The 12,996-nt window shown below is 50.6% G+C and overlaps 1 protein-coding gene across 1 annotated transcript in view; it reads right to left on the bottom strand.

Annotated features, from left to right (window-relative positions):
- LOC130377607 (histone-lysine N-methyltransferase 2C-like) overlaps positions 1-12,996 on the bottom strand; it is a 64,917-nt gene that overhangs the window by 43,466 nt on the left and 8,455 nt on the right. Inside the window, exons 3-13 of the mRNA XM_056584758.1 lie at positions 12,140-12,213; positions 10,640-11,897; positions 9,157-9,336; positions 8,927-8,958; positions 8,409-8,510; positions 7,928-8,037; positions 7,633-7,783; positions 7,306-7,477; positions 6,086-6,200; positions 5,601-5,764; positions 112-5,477 (exon numbers count right to left, since the gene is read on the bottom strand). Of these exons, the coding sequence (XP_056440733.1) occupies positions 112-5,477; positions 5,601-5,764; positions 6,086-6,200; positions 7,306-7,477; positions 7,633-7,783; positions 7,928-8,037; positions 8,409-8,510; positions 8,927-8,958; positions 9,157-9,336; positions 10,640-11,897; positions 12,140-12,213 (7,724 nt within the window). The remainder of the gene's footprint in view (positions 1-111; positions 5,478-5,600; positions 5,765-6,085; positions 6,201-7,305; positions 7,478-7,632; positions 7,784-7,927; positions 8,038-8,408; positions 8,511-8,926; positions 8,959-9,156; positions 9,337-10,639; positions 11,898-12,139; positions 12,214-12,996) is intronic.

Genomic DNA, 12,996 nt, shown 5'->3' with positions numbered 1-12,996 from the left:
AAGGCAAATAAGGTATTACATAGTAAATTAAATTAGAGTAAATTATATTTAAACTATATTTTTCTGTAACAATAAGATGTGCAAAAAGTAATGAAATCTTAAAACACTCACCAAGAGGTACTTGTATCTGAGAAACATCGTCTAGCTTCGGGCTGAGTTGGCTAGGAAGCAATCCTCCAGGCCCAGGGCTGACGTCAGACCAGACTGAGGCTTCAGCACCCGTCTGTGTGAAGGGTAAATGTGTGGGGCTCAACGTTGGGCTTGAGTGTTGCGAGTGAGTGATTTCATCCAGAAGGGGGATTTCTTGTTGGCCGTTGGGTTCGTCCACAGAGGTAATTCCGTCAACTTCTCCGTCTCTGCTGGTGCTAGGGCTAGGCACTGCAGCGGTGCAGTGAACAGGACTCGATGCCGTTGGCCTAGCTGGAGTCGAAATAGAATGCACAGGGCTTGTGTGTGTGGTACTAGCCAGGCACGGGCTAGCACATATTGAGCTAGACTGAGAGGGGCTCGAATTGAGGGAACTTCTATGGGCAGAGGTCGCATTGATGGTACTAGACTGAGGACAGCTAGTATGGCTCAGGCTTACACTGATGGGGCTAGATGGAGGAGAACTTTCATGGACAGGGCTAGCGTGGACAGAACTAGACTGAGGGAAACTACAATGGACAGGGCTAGCTTGGGTTGAGCCGGACTCGAGAGAACCACCGTGGACAGAACTGGCATTGATGCATCTAGACGGAGAGGTACTTTCATGGACAGGGCTACCATGGATGGAGGCAGTCTGAGGAGATGTGGCATGGACTGGGCTAGAACGAAGAGGACTAGCGTCGACCGGGCTAGTGGTGACGGGGGTTGACGGAGTGGAACCAGCATGGACAGGGCGATCATGGAGCGGTGAAACCGGTGGTGACCTAGCACCGACAGGGCCAGTGTGGCATGTAGCCGCCTGAGAGAAGCCGTCATAGGAACAGGGCAGGACAGGGCCAGCAGGACTTCCAGGAGGGGTACTTGTTGTCGCAATTAGGTCCTGGGCCTCTGTAACCAAGGTTTGCTGTGTTTGTGGAGGACTTATTGGCCTTGAGCTAACAGTAGAGTCGTCGTGGTGCAAGGGGCTGGGCGGTGTCGAGCCTCTGTGGCTCAAACAGTCTGTACTTTCAACAGATTGGGGGTGTACCTGAAGAGGACTGGCTGGAGCAGAGTGCATAGGGCTCCTGCAGGATCCCCCTGTGGGCAGAGGACTGGGAGCAGGGCTTTCGCGAGGATAACTGGCGTGTGTTGGACTTTGCGAGAGGCTAGCACAGGGTTCCTCGCTGCGGACGGGACTTTGTCTGCTGCTGGTGCAGGGATCAGAGGTGTACGGTGGAGCAAGCTTAGGGCTAGCACAGGGTTCACTGGTCTCAAAGGGGCTACGTGCTGGGCTAGCACAGGTTTCATTGGTGTGCACTGGACTGTGCGCAGGGCTAGCATTTGGAAGACTGCAATGTGTTGAGTCCGCCTGCTGGGGACTATGTGCATGGCACAGGCTAGAATGCGGCGGACTGGAGTGATCATGGGTGGGACTAGAGTGGGCAGAATGGCTGGACCCAGCCACACTTGGGGTGATGATTGCACAACTGGTGATTACTGGGCTTACTTGTGTTTGGCAAGAATTGGATATGGAAACAGGACTTGTATCACTTGCGGGATTATGGACAAGGTTGGTATCTGTGGACATTGGACTGAAGCCAGTTGATGCAGCCATGGGACTACCTTCTCCCTGATTGGCATGTGTGGAACTGCAGTTGGCTTGTGAATGTGTGAGGCTATCAACAGAAACACTCTCACTTGTACTGACAAGAGTTGGACTTGAGCTAGTCTGATGGTGTGAAGGACTAGCCTCTGAGAAACTCAAATGTATGGTTCCAGCATCAGCGTCGTTGGTGATTGGGCTAGCACAACATGAATTTGAATGGACAGGGCTGGCCTGAGGGGAACTACAATGGATAAGGCTATCTTGTATTGAATCAGAAGGACAGTGGGTGGCTACAGGTATATCAAACTGCTCATCCTGAGTGTCGGTTGAGGGGGAGGGACTTTTTGACAGTGGTGAGGCACTAGCTTGATGCGTTGGGCTCATATGGACAGTGGTGGCAGCAGGAGAGTCTTGGGCAGGACTAATGCTAGCAGTAGAGTGTGCAGCGGGCATTTCGCTAGCATGGCTGGGAGCAGCAGGGGCAGAGACATGAGTGGGGCTGACATGAGAACCTTCTGTTGCTGGGCTAGCTGGTGCCAGGATATTCATTATTTCTATAGATTCAGTAGAGCCAGCTTGGCTGTCCAGATCTTTTGAGGTTGTACCCTGGTCAATGTCTTCAGAAGTGGGCAATGCAGGGTTAGGAAGTAAACTAGAGTCTTCAAGGCTAACAGGGCTCGGCGTGGGAGAGCTAACTGGGGAGGAGGCGGTAGGCAGGTCGAGAGCAGGGTTAAGATTGGCAAGATTACTTTCCAGTGTTTGGTTTTCATGGCTAGGACTAGTCGTTAAAGAGCCTGGAGCCTGCGTGTTCAGTTCTGCAGAGCGCTTTTCTTTTGCACTTCGAGGTGTAGCACTAAGCTGTGCAGGGCTAGCAGGCTGTGACCAACTACATTGTGTGGGTCTAAGAGGTGAGTGGGAGGGGCTACACGGAGCTGAAAGAGCCGTTCGGACCGCTTGGGTTCTTAACGAGAGAGTCGGACTACAGTAGGTGGGTGAAACGCTTCCCCTGTCCAGTGCAGAAATGTCCTGTTCAGCCTGATCCAACATTGGGCTAGGGGCAGCATTCTGAGTGGGAATACTTGATTCAGGGCTCCGCTGGTCCAGTGTAAGATCTTCTGTGGGCCGGTGCTCTGGTGATGAAGGGATTGGTGAAGACGGAGCAGACACCACTAGACTACATTGTGCACCAAGGTCAGATTGTGTGATATTCAGATTAGTGGGGCTACTGAGGATAGAACTTTCCTTTGAAAGTGTGTGTGACGTGGGGCTGTGCTCCCGGTCCACAGCACTGAGCTCAACCGCCATGGAGCAAGGCCTGGGCTGTGTAGGGCTGTGTGGAGTCCCACCGTGTTGCATGGCAGTAACAGCCATGGCCTCCGTCTCTTCAGACACAAGCTGGACCTCTGTGACAGTAAGACTTGAGGGGGGATTCAAAGGGCTGTCCTTCCCAGCACTCTGTTGGGTCTGACTGGAGATGGTGTAGTCAGTGCTCGGTGAGGGAGGATTGCAACGGGTCAGTGAAACCCTCATCATAGGCTCTGGAAATCTGTGCTGGGAAGGACTGTGAGTAGAGCCGGCAGCTGAAGCCTCTCTTGAATTACATGCAGCAGGCAGCGGGCTGCAGGGTGGAGAATGTGAAGGTGAGGTTGAGACCTTAATAGGAGAGAGTGGACACGCTTGCGAAGACGAAAAATTGAGTGGAGGACAGATGAGTTTCTCCTCTGTGTTGGTGGCTGAAGCACATGACGTTGAAAGTGGAACTGGGGCCGGTGACTCTGGGAACCGTTCAGGGGAAGGTGGAGCCTGTAGAGGAGAAGGTGGAGCCTGTTCAGGAGGAGGAGCTTGTTCAGGAGTAGGATCCCGTTGCGGTGAGGATGAAGCCCATTCAGAGGATGTATGGGCCTGTTGAGCCTGTACTGGGTTAGCGGATGCCTGTATAAGAGATGGTTGAGCCGGTGAAGGCGGGGATTCTAGAGGAGAGGGAGGGGCCTGTACAGGAGAAAGCGAGGCTTGCACAGGAGAAGGCGGGGCTTGCACAGGAGAAGGCGGGGCTTGCACAGGAGAAGGCGGGGCTTGAACAGGAGAAGGCGGGGCTTGAACAGGAGAAGACGGGGCTTGAACAGGAGAAGACGGGTCTTGGACAGGAGAAGACGGGTCTTGGACAGGAGAAGGCGGGGCTTGAACAGGAGAAGGCGGGGCTTGTACAGGAGAAGGCGGGGCTTGTACAGGAGAAGGCGGGGCTTGAACAGGAGAGGATAGGGCTTGTACAGGAGAAGGGGAGTCTCTTAGGGCTTGTACAGGAGAGTACATGGTTTCTACAGGAGGACATGGGGCTTGTTCAGGAGAGGGAAGGACTTGAAGAGGAGAAGGACCCTGTATAGGAGAGGGAGGAGCAAGTGGCATTGAGACCTGGGGCAGTGGCAGCAGGAGCAGGGTTTGAACAGGAGAGGGTGGGGCTTGTACAGGAGAGGTGGGGGCTCGGACAGGAGAAGGTGGGGCTTGTACAGGAGAAGGTGGGGCTTGTACAGGAGAGGAGGGGACGTGTACAGGAGACAGTGGGGCTTCAATAGCTTGTACAGGAGACTCTGGGGCCTCTAGAGCTTGTACCGGAGGCTCCGGGTCTTCTAGAGCTTGTACAGGAGACTCTGGGGCCTCTAGAGCTTGTACCGGAGGCTCCAGGTCTTCTAGAGCTTGTACAGGAGACTCCGGGGCCTCTAGAGCTTGTACAGGAGACTCCGGGGCCTCTAGAGCTTGTACAGGAGACTCCGGGGCCTCTAGAGCTTGTACAGGAGACTCCGGGGCCTCTAGAGCTTGTACAGGAGACTCCGGGGCCTCTAGAGCTTGTACAGGAGACTCCGGGGCCTCTAGAGCTTGTACAGGAGACTGCTGGTCTTCTAGAGCTTGTTCAAGAGACTCCTGGGCTTCTAGAGCTCGTACAGGAGACTCCAAGGCCTCTAGAGCTTGTACAGGAGACTCCGGGGCTTCCAGGACTTGAGCCGGAGACAGTTGGGCTTGTACAAGTAAAGTTGGGGCATGTACAGGTGAAGGCGGGGCTTGCACAGGTGAAGGCGGGGCTTGCACAGGTGAAGGCGGGGCTTGCACAGGTGAAGGCGGGGCTTGCACAGGTGATGGCGGGGCTTGCACAGGAGATGGCGGGGCTTGCACAGGAGATGGCGGGGCTTGCACAGGTGAAGGTGGCGATTGCACAGGAGAGGGCGGGGCTTGTACAGGAGAGGGCGGGGCTTGAACAGGAGAGGGCGGGGCTTGAACAGGAGAGGGCGGGGCTCGAACAGGAGAGAGCGGGGCTCGAACAGGAGAGGGCGGGGCTCGAACCTGAGAGGGCGGGGCTTCTAAAGGAGAAAACGAGAGTTGTACAGGAGAAGGCGGGAATTGTACGGGAGAAGGCGGGGCTTGAACTGGTGACAGAGGCATTTGTTTTGAAGGGGATGAAGCCTGTGGCAGTGAAAGTGAATGCTGTGGCAGCATGAGTAGGGCCTGTATAGGAGAGGGCAGAGCCTCAGTGGGGGAAGGTGGAGGCTGCGAAAACGAGGGTGGGGCATGTGGAGACGATGGCATGTCCTCAGTATAGCTGACAGGCGGAGTCTCTGAGAGGGACAGAGTCTGTGCGGGGCTTTGCATTCCGAAAGCATTTGAGGTAGAGTCCTCCAGAGCCTTGCAGAAGGAGCAAGTGTAGCTGTCGGGATCCAATGTGGCGACCTGTCCAGCGCACTGCACATGGACAGACCTAGAGATCACACACAAATAGAGGTCAAATATACATATGCAACGAGTTTCGAACGAGATGCAACAGGTGAAGCTATTTTGTGTGTTTGTATGCAAGCATTGCTGTGTGTTGTGAGTACTGTACCTATAGCAGGTGCAACAGGTGAGATGGTTTTGCATGGAAGAGGGATCTGAAGCCTGGTCGCAGAGTGGGCAGGGCAGGCCAGGGTCACACGACTCACACAGAGTAAGGTGATTGGCCCACTGACCTGAAGATCTCACTCCACACCGTTTGCACACACGACAGTTCTGTGGACAATGTGGAGGTCATATAAAGGGCATGTAAGGAGAAGTGTATTACAAAGTTCAGGCCACGTGGATAGCAATGCCATCATCCACACAGAACACTATGCACAATATCTACATAGAACAGTAAGCGAGAGCATTTCACTTTAATATCTACTAAAACGTAGCCAGCCACAGACTCTGCAGCCTGATCTCCCAGGGAATCTAATCTGCCTGAAGCCTGTCAATAGCATTGACATGTATATTCTCTTGGTACTACCGTGCAGATGTGTGTCCTTGAGCTGATGTGACACTCTGTGCAAACTTGGTGTGTGTGGTTCTCACCTTACACCTCCAGCGGTTTCCAGGCGTTTCTCCCCAGGCAGGTGCAAGACAATGCATGTGATATGCTTTATCACACCACTCACAGACTAGCAGCGCATTTTCATCTCCTTGCAACCTAATACACACCAAACACACCCATCGTGTTCAATCCTCCGAAATTAAGGTTAAAGAAACAAGATTTATTGTTAATAGCTAGGGCTGTAACGATATACCAACTCACGATTCGGTTTGAAACACGATTTTTGACCCACGGTTCGATACATCCCAAGATTTTTTTAAATTTAAAAAGCATTTTATTTAAACAACACTTATATAACAATTAACTTAATCTAACATTTAATAACAAATAATTAGGAACACTGAACAGAAAGAATACTATTAAAAGTATAGCTTAATTAATTAATAAATAAATAACCAAAGATTGCGGTTTGATGATGCTTACAGGTAGGCAAAAACCCTCAACGAGTTTGGGGGTTTAGTCAAATATCCAAATATCCTATTAGCGCTTCTTCTTAGGCTATGTAGCTTAAATAATGACATAATCAGGCCGTATAGAATGCAACATGTTTAATAGCCTGACTTTCAAATAGATGGGAAAAAACAAGAACGTCTTACATGAACGTCGCAATAACGAGTGACGTTAGCAAGTCAGTGGACGAGCAAGTGAGTGGACGAGCAAGGAGAGCGAGCGGTAGTGTGTGTGTCTAGTTAAGAAACGAACGAATCCGGTAGAATAAAGTACCCATCCTGTCAATAATCGGTGGCCGCTTCATTCCGACCTATAAGCAGAACAACTGCCGGTCAAATCATACAAAACAATAGAGACAGGGATCACACAGGCTATTTTTTTCACGCTTGTCCCACTCTGGATAAATGTCGTTCATATCGCATACGAGGACTTCGACGGCTGTGGGGAAATGCAATCCTCCGTAGCCACGGAGAGCTGTCATCACAGAGAGCATCTCGTCACAGACTTATGGCATCAATAAGAGGGGGCGGTGTCAGCAGACTATTATTTAGACAAATTCTTAGCAAATTTCAATCTGACAATTTGACCGGAGAGTTAGAAAAGGCGTATCGCGCTTCTGCCTTCTCACACCGCGAGACAGGTTTGTGGCTTTGAGTGTCACGATTTCGGTTTTGATACGCGTATCGTTAGAGCCCTATTAATAGTATAGTGTGCGTGTGTTGGGGCAGGCTTGAGTGTGTGTGTGTGTTACCTGCAGGTCTGGCAGACCCTACAAAGAGGACACTGCCATCCAGCCCTACAAAGAGGGGTTGGCGTTATGGGGGGGTCCTGGCAGCTACCATGGTAACGATTACCACAACAACAACACATCAACTGGTTGCCGACGTCCCCCGCATCAGAACACAACACACACTGTGACGAAACTAGAGGTCAAGACAGGGAGATGGAGGGAGAAAAAAATAAGAAACAATGTTAGAAGGGCAAATTTAAAGAAAGGTTTGCGGCTGGACAGTAATTGAAAGTGTGTTAGTGCGTGCGTAAGTGTGTGCGTGTCTGGGAGTGTGCGTGCGTGGTGTACCTGCAGGTGTATGCCGGGTACAAAACGTGCGTCTCTGCTCCCAGTCTTGGTGTGCCCCGGCTGCTGCAGCACATGGGTAGTGGTAGCTCCGCCCACAGCCCGTCTCCTGGCAACGTAGCGACGCCCCCAGGCGAAGACAGAACACGCACACCTGGACGGGACAGCGGACATGTTTAGTGACGCAGACTCCGGCTCAAGATCCGGTTGAACCAGAGCACCAGTGTATCAGTCGACTCAGTTACACTTTAATAAAGTCAACGTGAACTTGACTTGATGACCAAACAGTGACCCATACCTGTGTGCTTCCTGAGTCGATGGCTTTGTCGACGTAGAGCAATGATTGGCCCTCCCCTCGGCACACCCCTTCTGACCATGATGCACACTGCAGGTGGGCACAGCACTGGCCTAGACCGCACATGGGGAACACCAAAACAGAAACAGGTCGTGGTTAGGGAGCCTGTTCAGGCAGTTGTAAATGACTCCATCCATACCAGGATCCGGTCATCTACACGCCGAGCCAATCAGTTACTTTATTATAGCCAGGCCTTTTACATCACTATTAAACATGCCTGACTAAACCCTTAACAAGGATATGTGTCTGCACTCAGAAGCTGTTCAATTGAAAGCCATTTCTACTGCTGAATTTTGAATTTCTGAAAAATAATCAATCGCTACAATACATATTTCTGACTTTTAAACGATTCCCTATGTTCTTTTGTAAGCTCCAATACAACATGGAAAGAAAATAATATGCATGCGTGCATATGCGTGTGTACCTGTGGGATCAAACAGTGATTGGACATTGATGTCGTGGGGCAGCCCGATTGCACCCAGTTGTTGTATGAACTCTGTGGATGTCTTCTGGTCCATCTCCTCATCTGAAAGACATGATATTGAACAATTTGAGACTACTATGAAATGCATTGTAATGGCAGGTTATGAACTCCAAAAGTCATTACCAAGCAATGCTTATCAGAAGCGAAGACAAAAACGCTTACTTTAACAACTAGTACCAAATGATCTTAGTGGCTCACTTACTTTTTGACCCGTTTCTTTTAATTACGAGAAAAAAACCTCAACCTTAATCTTAACCACCACATCTATTTTGTAAGGACTAGACCACAAGTCCTGCTGGCTTCAAATAGGTCACGCTTGTTATGCAACAGCCAGCTTTACAAAAAATAATTGTTGATTCCAGTAGGGTAATGGGAATAAGTATTTTCAATTAAAACACATCCTGATTTGCCTCCACATTCTGGATTCAAAAGGCAGGTGCTTCTTGCATTCTACTCACCGTTGGAACCAGAACCATCCGGACTCCCGCACCTTCAGGGAGAGAGAGAGAGAGAGAAGCGTTTGAGAAAGAGAGTGAGCGTGTTCGTCTATCACTATTCATACCAGTTCATAAGTAAATGGACATTACCCAAGTAAACTAGCAATGCTTGGAACCCGATTTACAAATGCTAGAATGCTAGAAGTGTTTATCCTTTTATTGTGAAAAGCAGAAAACACGAAGAGCCGTACGTGCGAGCCCCCTGGTCGACTTGGTAGCAGTCGTCATGGCAATCGTTATCGCGGTCCGGGGAGGCGCGGCGGTTGAGGATGTGGAGGGGAATATAGCCCGGCGTGGGTCCGAACACCACCAGGTGACCCTGACCCAGGGGAGGGTCGTCACCACGGTAACAGAAGGCACACTGCTTGACTCTGTCGGGGGGGAGGGGAGAGAATCAGAGGAAGTAGTGAGTCGAGAGCCCGGTAGCCTTCTGACACGCCAGATCGTACAACGTCAGTCAACCTTAAACGTCCCGACAGCTCAGCATCGTAGTGTGCAACACCAGCTCAGAAAAGAGAAAAGTAGACACAAAGTGGGTCTCATTTAACTGCCACTGACTGGGGTCGTGCCGACTGTCTCCTGCCGCGAATGTGTCTAGAGGATTTGAGCTGCAATTTGGAGAGATGTGCAAATCAGATCCGTAGTTTTTTTTTTTTTATCCCCAAAGTAAGTGTGCAAAGATTATGGAAATATTGAGGAAAATTAGGCTTAAAGGACTTCTCTCCTTCTCCACAACTTAAAGTAGCAGGTAATAGGACCATGAAAGAATAAGGTAAAAATATATCAGCATGCAGAATATAGAGGAGAAACATGCAATATCAGCTGGTCGGTTCCCTGTTTGAGGCAGCCAAGAGACAGAAATAATGCTGATTTAATAATTCCTTTGGCTTATAGGCCTAGCCTTCCAACACAAAGGTATGAATAGTAGGCTTACGAAGGTCACAATTCTTCACTGCACTGCTCAAACGTGCCTAGGAGCCTTATACTGCATTTGTAAATGGGTTAATTACGGATGAAATCAGCACTCTTACTATTGTGGCAACTGACATTTTATTTATTATTGAATTATTCTTTACATGGAATCCAGAAGTACCCAAAGGTGAGTACTCGCTAGTCAATCTGAATAATCTTTTATTCTGCATCCCTTAATCTCACGCATAGATTCCAATCAGATCGCACCTAATAGTTTCAAACTGAAGGCATAATTGCTGTACCGCATAGGAGCCCATGCACCGAGATTTGTATTGAATCATCCTTGAGGAGAGCTGCACATCCCTAGAAACTACCATTGAAGAACCGGTCACCACCGCTAGGAGTGGTCATGGACATAACTATGTCATCGCCGCTGGTACACTGACAGCCAATGAGAGTAGAACATCCCGTCAGCTGTCATGGGATGACATGAGGAAGCCAAATATGAACAATGAACATCCATAAGCACAGAATAGGCAGTGATGGTCAAATCTCCACGCTCCGATAGTGGCACAATTAACTCATCCCACTTGGGTCGAACCAACCCAAGACATGCTCACTCCATTCACTATTGTCTGCGTGAACATCTCATCATTGGCTCATCATCTAGTGGTTGCTGAACAAATACCTTGCATCAGAGCATCACGCAGACAGAAAGAAATCAAGCCCGGTATGGAAGATAAATAATCAGTAATATCTTACCGTTTTTTGGCATGCCCGAGGGAGGGGGCCGGCGAACCTCCAGAATCGTCTGACAGGGAACAGTGGAACAAGGGGGACAGAGAGTCCTCCTCCTGCCCAGGACTGTAGCTCAACCTGGGGCACGGGCTCTGGCAGGGGCTGGGAACAGGGCTGGGAACAGGGCTGGGAACAGGGCTGGGAACAGGGCTGGGAACAGGGCTGGGAACAGGGCTGGGAACAGGGCTGGGAACAGGGCTGGGAACAGGGCTCTGAAGCGTTGGGCTATCCCTCTCCCCAGTGGTCTCCATAGGCAAAGGACTGTGCGGACAGTACTCCTCCTCCACAGAGCTGGGGCTGCCGGGACAAGTAAGCTCCACGGGGCTCAGGCTACAGGGGCATGGATCCAACACCGGGGCGGGGCTACGTGGAGACTGCTCCACCATGGGGCCGGGAGGGCACTCCACCTCCACCACAGGGCTACTGCCCTGCGGAAGACACTGCTCCTCTACCATGCTGCTACCGTCCTGTGGAAGACACTGTTCCTGCACCGGACTGAGGCTACAAAGAGAGGGATCCTCCACAGGGCTGGGAATAGGAGGACAGGGATCCTGCACAGGGCTCTGAGGACAAGTACCTTCCACAGGCGGAGGGCCAGCAGTACAGCTAGCCTCTAGAGGGAGAGGACTAGCCGAACAACTGCCTCCCACTGGGCTGGGACTTTGAGGGCTGGTACCTTCCTCCATTGGGCCAGGACTGGTATTAGGTGGGCCCTCCGTAGCGCTCGGCGTAGCATTACATGTGGCTTCCATGAGAGTGGGGGAAAGATGAGGAGAATCCTCCAACGGTGTGTGACTAGCGTCAGGGCTGGGTCGGTGGTGTTCCCCAGGTTCAGGCTCTGCTCTCAGGCTAGGACCAGGGCTACTGACTGGGGTGTTCACTGGGGAAGCGGGGACAGGATCGGCCGGTGGCCCTCCTCCATGATCAGAAGCTAGTCCAGGGTCCGGCCGACACTCCGTGCCGACAGGCGGAGGGATGGGGCTGGCTCTGTCTGCGTCCCCTGGGCCGGGGTCTGGGTTTGGGCTCTGCACTGCCAGGTCATCCTTGGAGGGGGAGTCCCGTTCAGTGTCCGATGGGGCAGGGGTGGGGTTCTGCTCTGGTTGTGGACTGAGCCTGTCCTCTGTGGGTACTGGTTCAGGATCGGGATCTGGTTCGGGATCGGGGGTGGATTTTTTTCTTGAAGCTGATCGTCGTCGGCCCACTGGCTTCAACTCTTTAACCTCTGTGGAGCGGAGAGCAAGCAGGAGTTAACAACAGCAAATCAAAGAACCCTGAGGGGGAGGGAAAGGGCGCTTAACATTGCATTTGAATAGATGGGACACATTTTAAAAATATCCACGAGAACTGAGGGATGCAGGGTGGAAACCGAAAGCAGCGTTGGTATAAAGCAAAGTTCAACAGCTGGTTTCCATAACAACCATATTTTACGAATGAGGCACACAGATGTGCCACGCAAGTACACACCTGTTTTCTGTGGCGTTTTCTTCGCTGTTGGACTCCGGGTGTCTTCATCCTGATTTCGACTTCGACTCCTCCGGCTGGAGAGAAACGCAGAAATGTGTTTATGTAGATAGTTTGCTAACTTTGTTTAACTTAATTTACAGGGTTGACAAAATCAGTTGCAATCGTGCGTGAGCGTAAATTAAACCCAAGATGAATGTGGTTCTTGGACATCGGAAGCTGAATCAGTATTGAGCCGGTCCAATTCAAAGATGCTGTTGTCCATCTTGCATATCGTTTGACGCTCTCGTTCAAAATTATATTTCTGGCCTGATCTTTCTGTCTGTCTCTCAAACCATTGTTCTCCCATACTGTAAGTTAATGCGAACACATGCATTCTCTTGCAAACATGGACGTACACACACTGTACTACTGCACTATGCAACAACGAGGGCTTGTGTTTCTGTACATGCGTACTCCACATACATTTGCATGGCATTTTGCATTGTTAATATGAAGGTGTGAGTGGAAACAATCTCTGTATGCATTTGTTCAACCAAGTCGAATGGGAAACACACTCATGATGACAGTCCAACAACTTCAGTGGTCCAGTTGACCCACTATTGGTTTCAAGAATTACTATTGGGCCCCAGCCATGCACACACAAAGAGACAAAAGAGACAAAGCAGTGCATGTCTATTATATGACTCGTTGAGATATGCTTAGGCAGAAATGAGTTCCCTATGTGTATGCATGAATGTGTGCGTCTTATGTTTATGATTGAGTTGTATGTAGCGACTGCATGTCTGTGTATGTATGAGTGTGTTATGTTTGTTGACAGGCCTGAGAGCTGTGCTGTGGAAAGTAGTTCCAGTTCTGGG

Source organism: Gadus chalcogrammus, chromosome 23, assembly GCF_026213295.1.
Source record: "Gadus chalcogrammus isolate NIFS_2021 chromosome 23, NIFS_Gcha_1.0, whole genome shotgun sequence".
Taxonomy (NCBI): Eukaryota; Metazoa; Chordata; class Actinopteri; order Gadiformes; family Gadidae; genus Gadus; species Gadus chalcogrammus.
The sequence above is the reverse complement of the archived record's forward strand: the minus strand, read 5'-3'. Positions and strand labels throughout refer to the sequence as shown.